At 46.3% G+C, this 19,247-nt stretch overlaps 1 protein-coding gene across 2 annotated transcripts in view; it reads left to right on the top strand.

Moving 5' to 3' along the window:
• Fam76a (family with sequence similarity 76 member A) overlaps positions 1 to 19,028 on the top strand; it is a 28,435-nt gene extending 9,407 nt beyond the window's left edge. Inside the window, exons 5-9 of one of the 2 annotated variants that reach the window (XM_052177610.1) lie at positions 2,210 to 2,367; positions 5,538 to 5,624; positions 12,169 to 12,304; positions 15,878 to 15,979; positions 17,023 to 19,028. In XM_052177610.1, the coding sequence (XP_052033570.1) occupies positions 2,210 to 2,367; positions 5,538 to 5,624; positions 12,169 to 12,304; positions 15,878 to 15,979; positions 17,023 to 17,109 (570 nt within the window). In that variant the 3' untranslated portion in view covers positions 17,110 to 19,028. The remainder of the gene's footprint in view (positions 1 to 2,209; positions 2,368 to 5,537; positions 5,625 to 12,168; positions 12,305 to 15,877; positions 15,980 to 17,022) is intronic. The other variant, XM_052177611.1, reaches the window with a different exon arrangement.
• Positions 19,029 to 19,247: the final 219 nt, after the last annotated feature.

Raw genomic sequence — 19,247 nt, 5'->3', positions numbered from 1 at the left:
ATTGAGATACAATGTTTTTTAATGTTTTGGGGGTGGTGTTTTGTTAGGTTTTTTTTTTTTTTTTTTTTTGGCTGTATAGCCCTTCTGCTTGCTTCCACCTCCCAAATGCTGGTATTAAAGGCATGTGCCACCACTGCTCAGCTTTTTCTTCTTTAATTTTTATTTCTATTTCGTGTGCGTTGGTGTTTTGCCTTGTTTGTTTGTTTGTTTGTTTGTTTTTGGTTTTTTGGATTTGGTTTTTTGGAGACAGGGTTTCTTGGTATAGCCCTGGCTGTCCTGGAACTCACTCTGTAGATCAGGCTGGCCTCGAACTCAGAAATCTGCCTGCCTCTGCCTCCCAGAGTACTGGGATTACAGGCTTGCGCCACCACCACCCAGTGGTGTGTTGCCTTATATTTAAGTCTGTATGGAAGGGTCAGATCCTCTGGAACTAAAATTACAGACAGCAGTGATCTTCCATGTGGGTGCTGGGAATTGAACCCAGGTCCTCTGGAAGAGCAGCCAGTGTTCTTAATCATGGAGCCATCTCTCCAGCCCCTAGATAAAATTCTTTTTTTTTTTTAATTGATAATTTTTTTTATTTACATTTCAAATGATTTCCCCTTTTCTGGGTCCCCTAGATAAAATTCTTAATTTTGAACTTGGAATATGGGGCTAGAAAGATCCAGTGGTCATCTAAGAGTTCCTGAGTTTAATTCCCACAACCACATGGTGGCTCACAACCATCTGAAATGGGATCTGGTGCCCTCTTCTGGTGTGTCTGAAGACAGCCACAGTGTACTTACATACATTAAATAAATAGACAAACATTTAAAAAATCCTGGAACATAATCAGTAAGTGATCTTTAATTTTTATTAATATTACTAATATTAGTATTGTTAATTTCTATTATTTTTGTCTGATGTCAAATTTATTAAGTTCTTATTATTAGTTAACAATCCTATACTAAGGGTTTGGGTTGGTTTTTTTTTTTTTCTCTCGAGACAATGTTTCTTTGCGTAGCCCTGTTTGTCCTGGACTCCCTTTGCATACCTGCTGGCTTTTTGTTTTTGTTTTGTTTTGGTTTGGTTTTTTGAGACAAGGTTTCTCTGTGTAGCTGTCCTGGAACTCACTCTGTAGACCAGGCTGGCCTTGAACTCAGAAATCCGCCTGTCTCTACCTCCAAGTGCTGAGACCCAAAGCGTGCGCCACCACTGCCTGGCCTTGAGGCAAAATCTTAACTCAGTAGCCAGTCTTCGAACTCACTCTGTAACACAGGACTGGGCTACCACCAGTGTCATGTCTTGTCTTTTCTTTTCTTTAGTTTTCTTTTCTTTTCTTTTGTTTTCTTTTCCTTCCCTTTCCTTTCTTTTCTTTCTTTCTTTCTTTCTTTTTTTTTGTTTTTTGTTTTTTTGTTTTTTGTTTTTTTTTTCGAGACAGGGTTTCTCTGTATAGCTCTGGCTATCCTGGAACTCACTCTGTAGACCAGGCTGGCCTCGAACTCAGAAATCCGCCTGCCTTTGCCTCCCAGATCTTTCTTTTTTTAAAAAGCAGATTTAGAGTTTAATAAGGAAAGATGTTGGAGGCTGGAGAGAAGAGCTCAGACTCTCCTCCTAGAGGAGCCGGCTGGGTTGAGTACCAGAACCCTCTTAACCCGGTTAACCATGACAGTGGTTAACCACCTGTAAGTCCAGCCTCTCATCTGACCTCAAAAGGCACCAGCTTTGCCTGTGGTACACAGATGTCTCTGCAGGCATATACCCATACACATAAATAAGATAAATCTAAAACATTTTTATATTAAAGTTGTTGGCCCTGATATGATGGTACATGTCTTTAATTGTAGCACACAAGCGAAAGAGACAGACGAATCTCCGTGGACTCCATAGTGAGTTACTGGAGACCCAGAGATACTTGGTGAGACCTATCTCAAATGAAAACATTTTTCTGTGTGACCCTGGCTGTCCTGGAACTCACTGTTTAGACCAGGCTGGCCTTGAGTTCAGAGATCTACCTGCCCATGCCTCCTGAATGCTGGGACTAAAGGTGTGCAGCATAAGTCAGTTTTTGTGTGTGTGGTCCCATTCTCAGTGGTTTATGTACATTGTCACCGAGTCCTCTATGACTTGCTCCAGGCTCACAGGCTGGAGCATAAGGCCTTGGTTCTGGCTGCCCGTGTTGTGTGCAGTCTTAGTGCTCATGGTCAGCTGACTGCACCTCCTCTTCCAGGTGGATGGGAAGCTACTGTGCTGGCTGTGCACACTGTCGTACAAGCGTGTCCTTCAGAAGACCAAAGAGCAGAGGAAGCACCTGAGCAGCTCTTCTCGAGGCAGCCATCAGGAGAAGGAGCAATACAGCCGCCTGAGTGGTGGTGGCCATTACAACAGGTAACCCCAGTAGCTCAGAGGACAGAGAGGCCGGCAGGGCAAGCGCCATATTGCCACAGGCAGTTGAAGAAGGTGCTGTCTCATAGAAGGTTTCCTGATGTTGCCACCTTTAAGAAGTCTCCTTGCCATACTTTAGAGTTCCTGTGTCTCCCAGGGGCAAGGAGGTTTCTAGGTTATGGCTTTAAGGTCGGTGGGACTTCTGAGTGAGTGCACTTCTCAGCTTTGTTGTGCATAAACTTTTGGGGACCGGACATTTTGTTTCCTGTCTAAAGACAGCATTTGAAATAAGTATTTTGATGAATGATTGATAGATACTCTAGACTTTTTCAGAGTGGGAGCTAGTCAAAAGATGTCCTTTCCTTGATGGCTGAAGCTTCCTTTTAGAGTATGTGCAATAATGTTGGGCTTTAGGTGTCTAGCAAGTGTTGTCATGGACAGTGAGGAGGAGAACAGTGGACCTCATGGGGTTGTTGTGAAGGCAAGTTATGTAGTACATGAACAGCAGTGTGTTCTAGTGGTGGATTCAGTGGTCTCGGCTGTGTTTTGTTATTGCTGTCTTTATGGGTTTGTTTGTTCTCTAGGCATTATTCAGTACTCTCGCCCGCCCGCCCGGGCTCAGCGGGGAATACAGAGCTGAATAAAAGCCATGCTGCTTTCAGTAGTGTGCTGTCTGGTAGAGAAGACAGACTTGTAATCAGATCATTGAAGCCTAATGCAATGGGCACTACTTTAAAAACTTGTCAAGATTCAGGCAAGAAAGGCAGTTCTAATTAACTGCCTAGGCAGTCCGGAAGTCTGGCTTGCAGAAGAGCCTGCTGTAACTGTCCCCAGATGGATTGGTCTTGTCAGATGACAATGAAACAGGGTCATTCTCTAAGAGGGACTAGTGCTTGCAGAGGACCAGAGGGCATGAGACCACAGATCCCTTGAGATTTGTGTTGCTGGAAACTGGAGGCGGAGGAAAGGACCAACATACCTTGTCAACGGCTAGTGGGCAGCCCCCGATGGGCCCGTTCAAGGGAAGGACCCAGCCTGTAGTCCTAGTAGAGAAGGAAGGCACTGAAAGAATAGGTGACTGGGGACTGGGACTGTAGCTCACCGTAGTGTTTGCCTGGTGCTCTCAAGGCCTTGGCTGTACAACTTTTCCCAGTGGGGCTGCTCTTTTGTGTAAGTATAGATAAACTTAGAAATGTTACAAGAACGTCATCTCAGGCTGGAGGTGATGGTACACACCTGTAACCTGAGCTCTCTGGAGGTGGATGCAGAGGATCCTGAGTTTACGGCCAGCTGCAGCTGCATAGGGGGTTGTAAGCCAGACTGAGCTACTTGAAACCCTGTCTCACCCTCACAGACCCCAACTTTTCCTACCCCTCCCTCCACTACGCACATACAAAGAACCGTCCTGAGGATGCCTTGTGACAGTAAGAAGGTGCTTGGGAGTGAAGCTTGTAAGAAACTTGGATGCATGTTCATTTGATGCCCGTGGGTCTCAGGGTTCTCAAGTGGATGAATGCATAGATTGTAAATTAAGAGAAACCAGGGGCAGGAGGAAGAAGTTCAGTTTTTGAAATGCTTTATTTGAAGTTCTAGCAGAATTGTTGAAAGCTGATCCTGGAACTGAGAAGATTCAGACATGAGTTGGTAGTCGTACATTTAAAAAAAAAAAAAAAATCACAGGGGCTAGAGAGATGATGGCTCAGTGGTTAAGAGCACTGACTGTTCTTCCAGAGGTCCTGAGTTCAAATCCCAGCAACCATATGGTGGCTCATAACCATCTGTAATGAGATCTGATGCTCTCTTCTGGTGTGTCTGAAGACAGCTATAGTGTACTTAGATATAATAAATAAATCTTAAAAAAAAAAAAATCACTAAGAGCCCAGCAGTGGCATTGCACACCGTTGAACCTAGCAGCACTCAGCAGGCAGAGGCAGGTGGATCTCTGTGAGTTCGAGGCCAGCCTGGTCTACAGAGGGAGTTTCAGGATAGCCAGGGCTACACAGGGAAACCCTGTTTCAAAAAAAAAACAAGAAGAGAAATCACAAAATGCAGAGATGATTTTCATCAGTCTTATAGCCCTGCGTGAGTTTAACTCAGTAGGATGTCAAGTACCATCTAGACCTGCCTTGTGGGCCCCACTGTCTTGTGATTGTAGTGGAGGCGATCCCAGGTAACAGCTTTTCCATGCCCTGTTAAAACCACACTGCTTGATGTACAACATCAGAGCAGAGACTGAGGACACAGTTGGAAGCACTCAGTATTCAAGAATCAGGAAGCAGCCATCCCAAAACAAGGTGTAGGTGGTGGAGAGCTCCAGGAAGGAGAGAGCACCCGCGGAGACCACACAGTGAAGAGAGGGGAGATGAGAAGTGTGACTGCGGGAAGGGGCTCAGCAGTTCAGATCACTTCCAGTGGTCCTGGGTTCATTTCCTAGCGCCCCAGGGTGGCTCCCAACCATTTGCAGCTCCAGTTCCAAGGGATCTGATGTATCTCTTCTGGCCTCTGAGGATGCACACAGTGTGCCCATAGAAGATAAAGAGATTTAAAAAAAGGTGTGGGTAGCCAGAGTGGGTGGCATTGGGGCACTTGTCAATGTAAAGGGGTTTCATGCCAGTGACAGGCTTCCAGCTTTAGTGTTAAGGCCAATTTTTGGGTGACCTTACTAGACTTAAAGCTGATTTTATTGTGGAACTGAGGTCCATATTGGATTCACAAGGGATCTGACCAGGAAGGCCAGGAGCTGAACTGTGCCTGCTCGGTTTCTCATTATTGCTTTCCTGCTGGAGATCATTGGGTAGTCAGGGAACCTTGATGAAGTCATCTTCTTCAAGGCCGAGAGAATAACTTGTCTGTATTTCCCAGAACTATGAGATGGAAGATGCATGTGATACAAGAAACACACACTTTGTACACCAGAAGACTGTTTCTTACTGTACTGCCACAGTTCTGTTTTATAGTAATTAACTCACAATGGTTCTGCCCCGTGGAAACTGGGATCTAAGTGGACTGAAGCCAAGCACTGACCCTGTGAAACCACCTCGGTAGATTGTACTAATTAAAAATAATAAGTTGTTGCACAGAAGAAATTGTTTACCCATTTGACAGACTTTCCTTGGAGTGCATTATTAATCTTTGATTTCTAATGTGTGTCTCTCTCTCTTTGCCATTAAAAGCCAGAAAACACTATCTACATCTTCAATTCAAAATGAAATTCCAAAGAAAAAATCCAAGTTTGAGTCAATCACAGCTAATGGAGACAGGTGAGCCAGCCGGAGTGTGAGCACTGACTGGGAACACACACACAGATCTTGACCACACGAGAGTGAGCGTGGCACTCGCTGGGCTCCCAGGAGGACCAGTTATGAATGCCGTGCTATCACTTTATGGTTGATAGACAGCTGGACTGACGGCTGCTTACCAGTTGAATAGAAGAACTTAGTTGGCATGTTGGCTCATGCTTACAATCTCAGAATTTGGGAGGTTGAGGCAGTGGGTGGCCTTGAGTTCAAGGCCAGTCTGATGTAAATAGATGGTTCCAGACCACCTTGGACTACAGTTTGAGACCCTGCCACAAAAAACAAAAACAAGGTATTTGTTTGTGATGGCATATTCCTTTAGTCCAGCACTTGGGAAGCAGAGGCAGATAGATCTCTCTGAGTTCAAGGCCAGCCAGGGCTACATAGTAAGACCCTGTTCAAAATAAAACTAGTAACCAGACTGACTGTAGGCAAATTCTTCAGTCCACTAAGAAGGTCTAAGAAGTGGGGCGCTGAATGTCCTGTGTGATCGGTGCCTGCAGCGTCCTCTGGGAGGAGTTGGGTAGAGACAGGCAGAGGTCAGTGAAGGCAGAGCTTCGTGTCTGTCAGGATATTCCATGCTTCCTTGGAGCCTTCCTCTGCAGATGCTGGGACAGGCGAGAGCGCGGTACAGTCAGCGATTTTTGTTTCATTTCAGCCTCGATGCATATTTTCATTCCTTGCTTTCGTCTCATCAGCGATGCTTCTTCACAAGCTGCTTTGTTCTAATATCCAGAGCCTGTCTGTGCCGGGCGGTGGTGGTGCACGCCTGTAATCCCAGCACTTGGGAGGCAGAGGCAGGCGGATTTCTGAGTCCAAGGCCAGCCTGGTCTACAGAGTGAGCTCCAGGATAGCTAGGGCTACACAGAGAAACCCTGTCTCGAAAAAACCAAATCCAAAAAAAAAAAAAAAAAAAAAACCCAAAAAACAGAGCCTGCCTGCATTGGTGCAGTGGGCTGCCTCCCAACAGAGTCTTGGAGCCATCCATTTTCCTGTTCCTCCAGGCTCAGGCATCCTGAAGTAAGACCAGCTGACATTTCCCCAAAAGCCTAAGAATCTTCTTCATTCTGAAAACTGGCATTCACAGCTCTCCCTTGCAGCTGGTGGGCTGTGGGAGCGGCCAGCAGGGCTCTCCAGGGCTGGCTGTAGCTTTCTCTTACAAAGTGTGGACTGTCTGCGGAGGCCACGCTTCTCTGTTGCATATTTATTTACTTGATTTCGGATCCTACCAAGGCAGTCTCTGTTGACTCTAGTTAATTGATTTTCAACTTCTTGAACATTCTGGAAACGTTTACCCTTTTCAGATTGCATATGGGAAGGAACTCTGCAGACTAACTTTCTGGTCCCTGTTCTTTGGAGCAGCCAGTCTTGCTATTCTGAAGAAAACAGATGTATCCATCATATTTGACCTTGTAAAAACTGTTTCAAGGAACAAACTGAAGCCCTAGAAAGCAGGCCACTAAAGCCCAGACCTATGCTTTCAAGTCTATCACTCGTGTCTGCCTCTCATCGGGCCGTGTTACTGTCCGGGAGAGCTCATTCCTAGGCTCCAGTTGAGCCAGCCCAGCCGTTAGCAGCTTTTCTCCTCCCAGGTTATTTGTTCCTGGGGTATCAACGCTAGTCTTTGTGTTGCCTTGGATGCACCAAGCTATATCCTCAGGCTGATGTGCAGATTGTTGAATCACATCTGGCCACAAGTAAGGATGGCTTTTCTGGGTAGGATGCTAGTCCTTACCTCAGCTACATGGTCTTTTATTATGTCCACCAGAGAAGACAGTGATTGGCTATTTCCCATACTGTTTTTGGGTGTATATGATAGTAAAGTGCTCTACTGATAGGCTCTATCTCTAGCCTCATACTAATTTTTAAAAGTTATTTATTACCAGGTATGATAGTGCACACCTTTAATCCCAGCACGCAGGAGGCAGAGACAGGTGGATTGCTTGAATTTGAAGCCAACCTAGTCTACAAAGAGAGTTTCACGATAGCCAGGGCTGTTACACAGAGAAACTCTGTCTTGGCACCCTCCTACACACCCAAATTATTTGTATTTTATTGGTGTGTGAAATTAGAGATAAGGATTGTCCTGTGTAGCCTTGGCTCTGCTGGAGCTTGTATGTAGTCCAGGCTGACCTCAGACCTGAGTCGGCAGCTTGCCCCAGCCCACTGATTACAGGAGATTGCCCCCATGTTTGTCTTATCATTTGAAATTTACATAATTTTTTACTTCTGCCACAGAAATGTTCACTTATAAACATGTTCCTTTTGAATATCCACACATTATTAGTGCTTCTAATAATCTAGTCTACTTAACTTGCTGTTGTCTAGATAACACAGCATAAAGTACATTTTGCTACCCTCTTTATTTTTTGTGGGGTTTATATCCTGGTCTTTTACTTCACTTTGGAAAAAAAGCATTCAGACACTGGGCTGGAGGTGCACCAGTAAAGTACTCTACCACTAGGTACTGAGTGCTGTAATACCTCTCAGCACTCAGGAGCTGGAGCCAGGAGAAGCAAGAGTTCAAGGTTGGGGGGCTGGAGAGATGGCTCAGGGGTTCTTAAGAGCACTGACTGCTCTTCCAGAGGTCCTGAGTTCAATTTCCAGCAACCACATGGTGGCTCAGAATCATCTGTAATGGGATCCATGGCAACAGTGTACTTATATATATAAAAAAATCTTAAAGAAAAAAAAAGTTCAAGGTCATCCGCAGCCAGGCAGGGCAGTCAGGCACATGAGAGAAACTGCTTCAGAAAACAGTAGAAGCCGTTCTACAGGTTTTTTAATATTTTTTTTAATATTCAAACTATTTTATTTATAATGATTTAAGAATTTGCATATCCCGTCCTGGGGCAGGGGTTATGTTAATTTTTGTATTCAAATTTTACTGTTTGTGTTGCTGAAGCAAACTCCTCATAAACTGTGCCTGTGTGCCTGCATGTGCATGCCAGCCCGCGTGCCAGCCTGTGTGCCTCCATGTCTGCGAGCCAGCCTGTGTGCCAGCCTGTCTGCATGCCAGCCTGTGTGCCTCCATGTCTGCGAGCCAGCCTGCATGCCAGCCTGTGTGCCTGCCTGTCTGCATGCCAGCCTGTGTGCCTCCATGACTGTGAGCCAGCCTGCATACCAGCCTGTGTGCCTGCCTGTCTGCATGCCAGCCTGTGTGCCTGCCTGTCTGCATGCCAGCCTGTGTGCCTGCCTGTCTGCATGCCAGCCTGTGTGCCTGCCTGTCTGCATGCCAGCCTGTGTGCCCGCATGTCTGCGAGCCAGCCTACATGCAGGTGGCTGCACGTAGAAAGAGTCTCATGTACCCCAGGCTGGCCTCATTCTATGTAGTGGAGGATGACCTTAAACTTGCTGTCCCATCCCTACCTCCTGAGTTCTGGAATTACACGCGTGTGCCACTCTGCCAGGTTTATAGAGTACTGGGACTCCATCCCAGGGCCTTGTGTGCACTAGGCAAGTACTCTGTCAGCCTGGGCACACCCCTAACCCTGAGGGTTCTCCTGTGCTTTAGGGGTGGGCATCTGCTGAGTGGCAGAGTGCTTCCTGAGCGTGTGTAAGGTGCCCAGTCTTTATCTACAACACTTTTTGGGTTTTTTTGGTAATTTATGGTTTTACTCTTTAGCTTTATTTTTTGTGTCTTACTATGTTGCTTCATAACAGGTCTATGTTGACCTTTTACTGCCACATTCTCCTGTTTAGTATGAAGGCATGTTTGATTCTCTGTCCTTTGAGACAAGGTCTTACTGTGCAGACCTGGCTAGCCTGGAACTTTCTATTAACATGATAAACATGTATCACACTTGATCTTAGCCAAGAGGCTAAGAAGCAGTTCTGGAACTTCCTGTGGAGACGATTTGGACCTCAGGGATCTGCCTGCTTCTTTTTTTTTTTTTTTTTTTTTTTTTGGTTTTTCCGAGACAGGGTTTCTCTGTGTAGTCCTGGCTGTCCTGGAACTCACTTTGTAGACCAGGCTGGCCTCGAACTCAGAAATCCTCCTGCCTCTGCCTCCCAAGTGCTGGGATTAAAGGCGTGCGCCGCCACCACCCGGCTGATCTGCCTGCTTCTATCTCTGCCTCCCAGTGCAGGATCAGCGATGTGCCCATGCCTTCTCTCTTACTGTTGCTCTTTAGCCTTCCATCTGGAAACTGGGCAGAAGTGTTAGTGTAGCTGTGTCTCATGCTTTGATACTTAGAAGCTGTCTTAGTCTAGTTGATTCATGTATCCTACAGACTTTACATCCCTGCTCAGTATTTTCTAATTTGCTACTTAAAATTGTGACAAAACCTTTCCAGTGTGAGGAATGTGAGTTAGGTAGTATCCCTTCCTTGAGACAAGGCGCCAGTCACCCTCTGCAGTCAGCCAGCTAAGTGCTCCCTCTGTAGGCTAAGTGCTCCCTCTGTAGGCACTTCAGAGCCAACTCAGCAGTGGGTGGCAGCCAGGTACCTAGTTTGTCATTTGCAAAGGACATTTTAGATTTCCTTTTATTCTCTGCCCTTGAGCTGTGTACAGTATTGGTGTTCCTAATGGCCTTTGAAGATGGCCTCAGGACCATTGTGTTGTGTTATTGCAAACTTGTTTTGGTTTCACCCAAGGAAAATAGTCCTGAGAGTGGGTCTTGCAGCATAGCACAAGCTGGTCTTGAATTTCTAGTCTCCTTGCCTTAGCCTCTTAGCATAGAATTTGTCTCGTATTAAAAGCTTTCAGGAAAGGCAGGAAGTCCTGGAGAAGAAATAAGATCCCTGTGAGTGGAGGTATTTGAAGAGACTAGCTTTCTGTGTTGCTAACTAGTTGTTGCTTTTCATTTCTAGTACTGTCTAAGCTAGGATCTAGAGTCAGAAGGCTCAGGTCCTAACACAGGACAAACTGGGCTGGTTTTACCTACAGTTGACTATGCGAGAGGAGTTTCTATGGCTGCACTGAAGCTCGGTGGCAGAGCTTTGCCTCGTATGCCTGAGGCCCTTGGTCAGACCTCAGCACTGCCCACAGCAGCAACAGCACTAGTAATCTAAGAAGCAGGGAGAGCAGAGCATTTGGAGCTTTGGGGACAATGAAAAGCTACCCTAAGACAGCCAGGACTCTGTGTGTTTGCTTGCTAGAGTTATAAGTTTAAATAGACACTGTTGGGTTAAGGGAAGATGTGTCCCGGTGGGTATTGAAACAGGTACAAGGAAATTCTAGATCTGGACTCAGACGAGCCTGGTAGGTGCGTCCCCCCGAGTCTGGTTTTATTGTTTTGCATTGGCTCTTCCTCATCCTGCATCATTTAGGACATTGGTCCCAGCTTCCTCCAGTGCTCTTCCAGGTGCTTTGTGTAGACAGGATGGAGGGTGTGCTTTTATCAGTCGTTGGTGTCTTCCAGTCCCAGCTTGAGGAATATCTGACTGGGTAACTAGGAGGAAGCATGCACAGTGGAAAGGCTTGCTGTTTGAGTTTCTTTCTGTGTAGAGAAATGCTGCATGTAAGATTCATGGAAGAGCAAATGCCGAGGGGCAGTGAGTTGTTGCTCTGTTGGCAAAGGGTTAGGACCAGTGTCCAAGTTTGGGTATTGCTTTAGAGATTATTCAGAGAAGTAAACACAGAGAGAACGTCTTTCAGAATCCCCTGGGGAAAGATAGGAAGTGACCTTTCAGCTATTTCATCAGAGGAACCTTTGGTACTACTGAAAATTTTGGATCCTCACCCAGAAAACTTCCTGTTGTAGACTCAGAAAAGATTCTGCATGTGTAGTTTCAGGGCCTTATAGACGTGGGTCTGCTAGGACAGGAGCCTCCCAGTACCTGACAGAGCAGAGGGTGGAACGGATGTGAGTGGCGTGACTAGAGTTTGCCACCCTTGTCCTGTCTCGGCATCACAGAGTTCGTTATGTTGTTGGAGACAAGGTCTCACACTACAGCTCAGATGATTCTGAAGTTCACTGTGTAGCCCATGCTGGCCTCAGACTCGAGTGCCTCAGCTGAGTATCGAGATTACTGGCCGAGTTGCAGCACAGAGAAGCCAGTCTTAGTCTTCTTCCTGTGCATCCCATTTTTTAACAGAGACTGGCTGCTTCCAGGGCAAGGGCCATAATTTTTTTAGGAGCTGAACCTCATTGCAGGACATTAGACTTGAGAACATGCTCAAAGTTGATGGTCTGTCTAAGATTCTAGGGAAGTTCTCTGATCATAAATATGGCTGTGTCAGTAGCAATGCATCAGAGATATGTACTAAGTCTGTACCCTTGACTTTGAGATTGGTGTTTATTTTGATCCCACATATGAGAGTCTGTGGGTTGTGGTTTGGGTTGGCATCATTTTCTGATGACTACCTCTCCTATGCAGTTCAAGTCCAGCAGATCCTGGCGAGTCTGATGGGGTGACGCAGTGCAATGATGGCTGGAATTGAGATTGTTTCTGAAGCCTGAGGCCACCATCAGGTGACCTAGGATTAAGGACTGGAAGTACATCCTTAAGTAGAGAAGAGTTATTACATTCAAGTTATGAAATTTCCCTCTTCCTCTTCTATCCAGCTTTTCCCCAGACCTGGCTCTGGATTCACCAGGCACTGACCACTTTGTCATCATTGCTCAGCTGAAGGAAGAGGTGGCCACTCTGAAGAAGATGTTGCATCAGAAGGATCAAATGATCTTAGAGAAAGAGAAGAAGGTATGATTATGAACTCTTCCAGGCCAAGGGCTTACAAAGGAAGATCTGTACTTACCAGGGTGTGATGCCAGGTACTTGCTGTTGGTGGCTTAAAGGAGAGCCTATGGTCGGGTTAGGATCCCTTAGAAAGAGTGCCTGCTTGCCAGGGTGACCCATGGGATGGCCTTATGTTGGTCAGTCCACCTTAGCCTAGGAGTCCAGAAAGCTGATTTTTCTCAGCATTTCCAAGGGTCTCCCACTTCTCAGACAGGATGTTAGTTAACAAAACCAACAGGCACAGCGTACAAAAACCAGATCAGCCTGAGGGAACAGCTCAGCCACAAAGTACTTGTTTACTACACACCAGGCAGGCCTGGGGTTCAGTCTCTAGGCCTGGGGTTCAGTCTCTAGTAGGAGAGAGTAAATGAGTGCGCGGATGTGCCAGTGTGCGTGTGTGTGTGCTTGTGTGTGTGTGTGTGTGTTGTGTATGTGTGTGTGTGTGCGCGCTTGCGTGTGTTAGGAATGCTGGGCTTCATTCTTAGCTCTAACATACTATTCATTGTGAGCTGTCATAGATAGTTGCTATCTTAAGGTAGTGAATGAAAGCCAGGAATGTTGGCACAGATTGAGGATGCTACACAGAGGATGAGAGTTCTAGACCAACCTGGACTCTGTATAAGAAAAGCGGCAAAGGGGGAGTATGCTAAGGAGGAGTGCCAGGATTGCAGGGATTGCAACAGAACATGGTGTCACAGTACAAGGATTTTTCCCCTGGCTAAAAGAACTTGATGACCATGTCTTGCCTTGTACCAAGAAGGCTTGGTGACTCTTTTTAGATGTTTTTTTTTTTAGCTCTGACTGTCCTAGAACTGCCTCTGTAGACCGGACTGGCCTTGAACTCAACAGATCTGCCTCTGCCTCCGGAGCAGTGGGATTAAAGGCTGCGCCTGGCTTAGATTTACTTAAGTGCACGAATGTCTGTCTGCATGTGTGTATGTGTAGCACAAGTGTGCCCGGTGTCCTTGGATGCCAGGGGAGGGCATTAGAGCCCTTGGATTTGGGGTTATAGGTGCTTCTGAGCCACCATAGAGGTCGTCATGGGATCTAAACTGGGGTCCTCTCAGGAGCAGCTAGTATTCTTAACTACTGAGCTGACTCTCCAGCCCTGTTGTTGCTTTTAGAGACAGGATCTTGATATGTGTAGTCCTGACTGGCCCGGAACTTGCTCTGTAGACCAGGGTGACTTCCAACTTGTAGCAAAATTCCTGCCTCTACCTCCCAAGTGTTAGGATTACAAGAACACGCCTGGCTCCTTTGTGTTTTTACAGTAATGTTTCATTGATGATAGTTGCCCCATCAGCTGACCCGCCATAAATATTGAATACCTTACATCTTCAGTATCACGATTCTGTCTTCACTCTTTAGTATTTTCTTACAAAGGTTTTATTTATTTTTGGGGTGAACACATATCACAGTGTACTTGTGGAGACAGAGGATGTAACCGTAGGAAGCAGGTTCTCCTCGTGGGTGTGAGCGCAGGGGATTGAGCTCAGCCTGCGGGCTTGGTGGCAAGCCCTTTCTCATCGCACCCACTCACTGGCCTCTTGTTTGTTTGAAACAAGATTTCTCTGTGTAGCCCTGGCTGTCCTGGAACTCACTCTGTAGACCAGGCTGGTCTTGAACTCAGAGATCCATTTGCCTCTGCCTACACCACCATATCTGCCTGTGTTTTGTTTTGTTTTAAAGGGAGGAAGAGCTTATTTTTACTTAATAGTTTGTGGCAGGGAAGACAGGACAGGAGATGAAGGCATGAGAGCAAGCAGACGAGGCGCTGAGCGCAGAGTACTTGGTGTTTACTTTATGTGTGGGGCTATTCTGTCTGTCTGTCTGTCCGTGTGTCTGTATGCCATGTGTATGCGGTATCCAAGAGGCCAGAAGGTGTCAGATCATCTGACACTGTAGGTATGGTTGTGAGCTGCTATGTGAGGGCTGAGAATCTAACGTAGATGCTCTTCAGAAGCAACAAGTGCTTTTAACCACTAGGTGTCTGTCTAGCCCCTGTTTTTGGTTTTAAAATTTATTACATTTTTATTTATTCTGTGTATGTGTGCATTTTAGGCTGGCTTAGTGGGTGTACATAATAACATGTGGGTGGTCAGAGGACACCTTGTAGGCATCAGGTCTCTCCTGCAATGTGGATTCTGGGCATCAAACTTAGGTCATCGGGTTGGGTAGCAAGCCTCTTATCCTGTCCACTTCTCTGACCTGTGTTCTGTTTTCTGAGACAGAATCTTGCAGTACAGACCTCACTTCTTGGAACTTGCCATGTAGACCAGGCTATGCTTAAACTGTGACAATCCTTCTCCTTTCACATCCCAAATACTGGGATTGTAGGCCTGCATATAGCCCAGAATAGCCTTGAATTCATATGCAGCTCAGGATGACTTTGAACTTCTGACTTTCTATTTCTCTAGTTCTGGGATTACAGGCATGTAGCACCATTCCTGGTTTAAGTTTTGTAGATGTTTCTATGCTTTCGTGCATTTTTTAGGGAGACCTAGAGATGGAAACATTAGGGCAAGCACCTAACAACTTCACCCCCCAGCTCCCAGTACCTGTCTGTTTCTACTCTGCTGTGTGACTGACAGATGACAGACATCCACGTTTCTTAGGCCAGATGAGAATGGCGCAGGTGGACTTCAGCCAGCAGAGTAGCTTCCTGCTCCCTCCTTGTAGAACTAAAGCCTTAAGAAGAGCAAACAGCATAGCCTGTGTCCCATAGCTTTCCAGACCAAGATCACATTGCCCAGTTAGGGCACTATTTCTGCTGCATCGTGCCTGCCTGCCTGTAGCCTCATCTACCGACCCTGTGAGGTTGTCAGCCTTTACTGATGTCAACAGCAGCCCTGTGGCGTATCTTTGTGGCTGTGTCCAATGCTGGTCTCTTTACTGGGATGCCCTTCTCTTCTGCTTCCATGTCTGTTGCTGCCGTGTCTCAACCTAGTTCACAAATCACTCTGCACTACCTGCTGTTCTCTGAGCTAGCAGTCAGTGGAAGAGAGTCTAAGGCTGTTATATAGATCGGACAAAGTATGAGTTAAGTTTTAAAAATAATAGTGCCAGCAAGAAAGCTCAACAGATGTAGTTGCTTGCCACCACACCCAAAGACCTGAGTTTGATCTCTAGGATCTGCATGGTAGAAAGAGAGCGCAGACTTCTTGAGTCTCCCTGACCTCAGCATGCATACTGCGGCAGGCACAGGCATGCACATCTGAGTAGATAAGCAAATGCAACTCTCAGTGCTTCTAATAAACAAAATGGCTGCAGCAGCTGGCCCAGCTGGCACAGTGCTGGCTCCAAAGGCCTGGCAACCCAAACTGGATCTCTGGAACTCACTGGGAAGGCATGAGCTCAGGAGCTTGTGGACCTTCGGCAAAGTCTTAAGGAAAAGGAATGCTGTGTGGCTTTGATGAAGCACGGCTGTACAGGAGGGCCCTGGGTTCCAGTGAATTGCAAGACAGTGTTTAGTCCTGAAACCAAGACATTTACCATGATCAAGGTGTTCTTTCTAGCTCTTCTGATGTTTTCCTTCAGATCACGGAGCTGAAGGCTGATTTTCAGTATCAGGAGTCTCAGACTCGGGCCAAAATGAACCAAATGGAGAAAACCCACAAGGAGGTCACAGAGCAACTGCAGGTGAGTGTGTGCTGACTGCGTGTGCTCGGTTGTGTTTGATAATTATGCCTAGATTTGTTTTTCTCCAAGTACAGAGTACACGAACCCCCTGCAGACAGCTCTCATTGCATTTTCCCTTAAGCACTGGAATTAACAGATGTGGGGTTTTTGTTGTTGTTGTTGTTGTTGTTTTGTTGTTTTTGTTTTTTTGGATTTGGTTTTTTTGAGACAGGGTTTCTCTGTATAGCCCTGGCTGTCCTGGAACTCACTCTGTAGACCAGGTTGGCCTCGAACTCAGAAATCCACCTGCCTCTGCCTCCCAGAGTGCTGGGATTACAGGCATGTGCCACCACTGCCCGGCTGGATGTTTTTTAATTTCTTTAATACAGCAGATGTAAGTCCAGGTGTCTGCATTATAGATCTGCTTGTCCTGCCCACTGAGGCTTTGTGATGGGCTGGTGTTGTATATGTCATCTTCCTGTAACAGTCCCAGAGAGGTCAAAGCTCACCCTCACCTTGTCAGATCCTTTTGTACTTATTTAGGTGTCAAGTTCCAAAATTTCCTGTTGATCTCTCAGGACTACTTCCCACCTCTTGGATTTCCTCTTTATACCTGCACAGACAGCTAGCTAGCTTTCTTTTCTTTTATTATTGTTTGTTTGTTGGTTGGTTCGTTTGTTTGTTTGAGACATAGTTTCTCTGTGCAGGCCCCACCCCCCCACCCTCCACCAGCTGTCCTGGAATTTACTCTGTAAACCAGGCTGGCTTTGAACTTAGAGATCTATCTGCTTCTACTTCTGCCTCCCAAGTGCTGGACTTAGGCATGTGTCATCCCACCACCCAGCTTGTGCTGGTTTTTGAGGCCCAGGCTGTCCTAGATCTCAAGACCAGGCTGGTCTCAAACTCAGGATCTGCCTGCCTCTGCCTCCCAAGTGCTGGGAAACGCTGTGCACCACCCCCACCCAGCTACCATTGTTACTGATACTCATTACACTTATTCTGCATTTAAGCCACCTTCTAGCCTGTGGAAACTGATCATGTACTGACTTTATTATTATTTCTAGGCCAAAAACCGAGAGCTTCTGAAACAGGCAGCTGCCTTGTCCAAGAGCAAGAAGTCTGAGAGGTCAGGCACCATAACGTCTCCGTGAAGACCTCGAGCTCTCAGTGATGGCAGCCAGTAGTCCTGGGTCAGGGTTGGTGACCTGGCCGGTCTCTGGGAACTGTGCTTTCCTACAAAATCTCTATTTTCTTACCTTACCCTCTGTTCGGATGTAGTGGGCTGAATGGAAACACCTGGTCTGTGCCCTGTCACGGCTGCATGCTGAGCGGTTAGGGTTCCAGACCTGCTCCTCTGCCTTTCCCCTCCCTCCCCGTGCTCCTCCCTCTCTCTCTATTTTAGCACTCTGTTTTCCATAGTGGTCACTTCTCAGTGTCATGTGCAGAGTGTCTGTCCACCGTCACCTGCCGTCCCCACGAGCACGTCGTCTGTCGTCAGCTGTACATCACTGCCCCCCCAAACCTCCAAAACTGCCCCCTTGAGACTTCGTGCAGTGAGGGAGGCTTTTTCTCACCAATAAACCTTTTGCTTCAGGGTATGCTCTTGGGTTTTTCCAGGTATATTATTATGTATGACCTTTGTACTATGTATAGACAGAGTTTTATTTATTTTTTAAAAAGGAAACCTTTTCTTGGTAAAGGAATGCTGGTAGCCCAGCTAGTCCTGTAACAGCGACGCCTCTTTGAAAAGAAAAACTCCAGTCCCGTTTGCTAGCTTTTAGTAAGAGAAATCCAATCTTTTCTTTCTCATTACCTTAGAGGCTTGATGCTAAGGTAACTGGAGGCGTCTGTGGAGCTAAGTGCCTTTTGGAGGATGCCATGGAAGAGCGCGAGTGGGCAGGTGCCTAGGCAAGCGTGCTGGGTTTGGCCAGTCTGTCTTTAGTAGGGCAGAAGTCGGTTGTCCAGGTTGTACTGGACACTTCCTCCTCGACCTACCCCCTCCTCCTCCTCCTACATAATTTTAAATTCCCACACTGCCACTTCTTTTTTAAAAATATTCCTGTTTCTTGCTACATCAGCTATCATAGCAGGTTGTTATCAAAACATGATTTTTTGTTTTTTAACATGAGTAGATTCAAGCGGGATAAGATTTGAACTACTTGTGTGTTTCCGAGGGTCAGTATGGGGTGCTTGGGTGCGGGCTGTACGGTGGGGAGACCCTCACCGTATCTTCCTCTCTCTCCACCTCATCCTGTGTGCGGAATGTTCGAAAGCACGCACTTCTGGGAGACGAAGGGTGTGCCCTTCTCCCTGTCTGACCCAGGAAGTGTGGGAAAGAGCCGCACTCCTCCACCTTTGTGAAAGGAACTAGAGATGGGTAGGATGTGCTGGGACACAGCAGACCCTGCAGCGAGTGCGCTGTAGTTTGCGATTATGTTCTCCGGAGACGCACGCACGCACACAGGTGAGCAGAGGTCCGGTCTGCACATGCGTGGCTCTTCCTGAAGGGACATTCAGAGGGCCGTGTTTGTGTATCTATCGCTGCATAGGGAACGCAGTTTCCCCTTCTAAGCAGGGAAAGCTGCCGTGCTAAGTCATTTTGTAACTTTCTGAATGAGAAACTTTCAGGTAAAGATAAACTATTATACAATATTTTTCAAATGCATTTGCATTGGCTGTGGGGCAAAGATGGTGGAAAAAGAATAATAGTCATGATTTCTTCAACGAAAAGTAAGACTGAGAAATTGTGGGTGTGGTGACAATATACAAAGGCTTATTTAGTTTTATACTAAACCTTTTTTTAAGGTCTTAGCATTTAATAATCAGCAAACCCACACATTTTCTAAACTACCATGAGCTCCTGAAAGATAGAGGAAACCTCAGTCTTGAAATGTTGATTTTTTTTTTTTTTTTAAATCATGGCAGCATTTTACCATGTAATTGAGTAACTTTTGGTAACACCTTCCATTTCTTTGTATGTTTGTAATAATGGACATTTTAAAACATAGGAATGTTTGGTTTGTACAGACTTTGACAAATGTGTGTTAATAAAAATTCATATTGACTCCGATGAGTGTTTTGATTCAGTTGCTGGGTTGTCTTTCTCCCTCCTCTCCCCTCCCTGCGGTGCTTTCCCTCCCCACCCCTCCTCCCTTTTCCTCTGTCTGGGGTGGAACCCAGGGCTTTACTCAGGTCAGCAAACCAAAGCACTGAGCCGCACCTGATTCATGTGTTTATTCTTGTTGATTCTTCTATTGATATATTCTCCTGTGTCCTGGCACCCTAAAAA

This window comes from Apodemus sylvaticus, chromosome 3 (assembly GCF_947179515.1).
Source record: "Apodemus sylvaticus chromosome 3, mApoSyl1.1, whole genome shotgun sequence".
Taxonomy (NCBI): domain Eukaryota; kingdom Metazoa; phylum Chordata; class Mammalia; order Rodentia; family Muridae; genus Apodemus; species Apodemus sylvaticus.
Note: the sequence above shows the minus strand (reverse complement) of the source record. Positions and strands in the feature narration are given on the sequence as shown.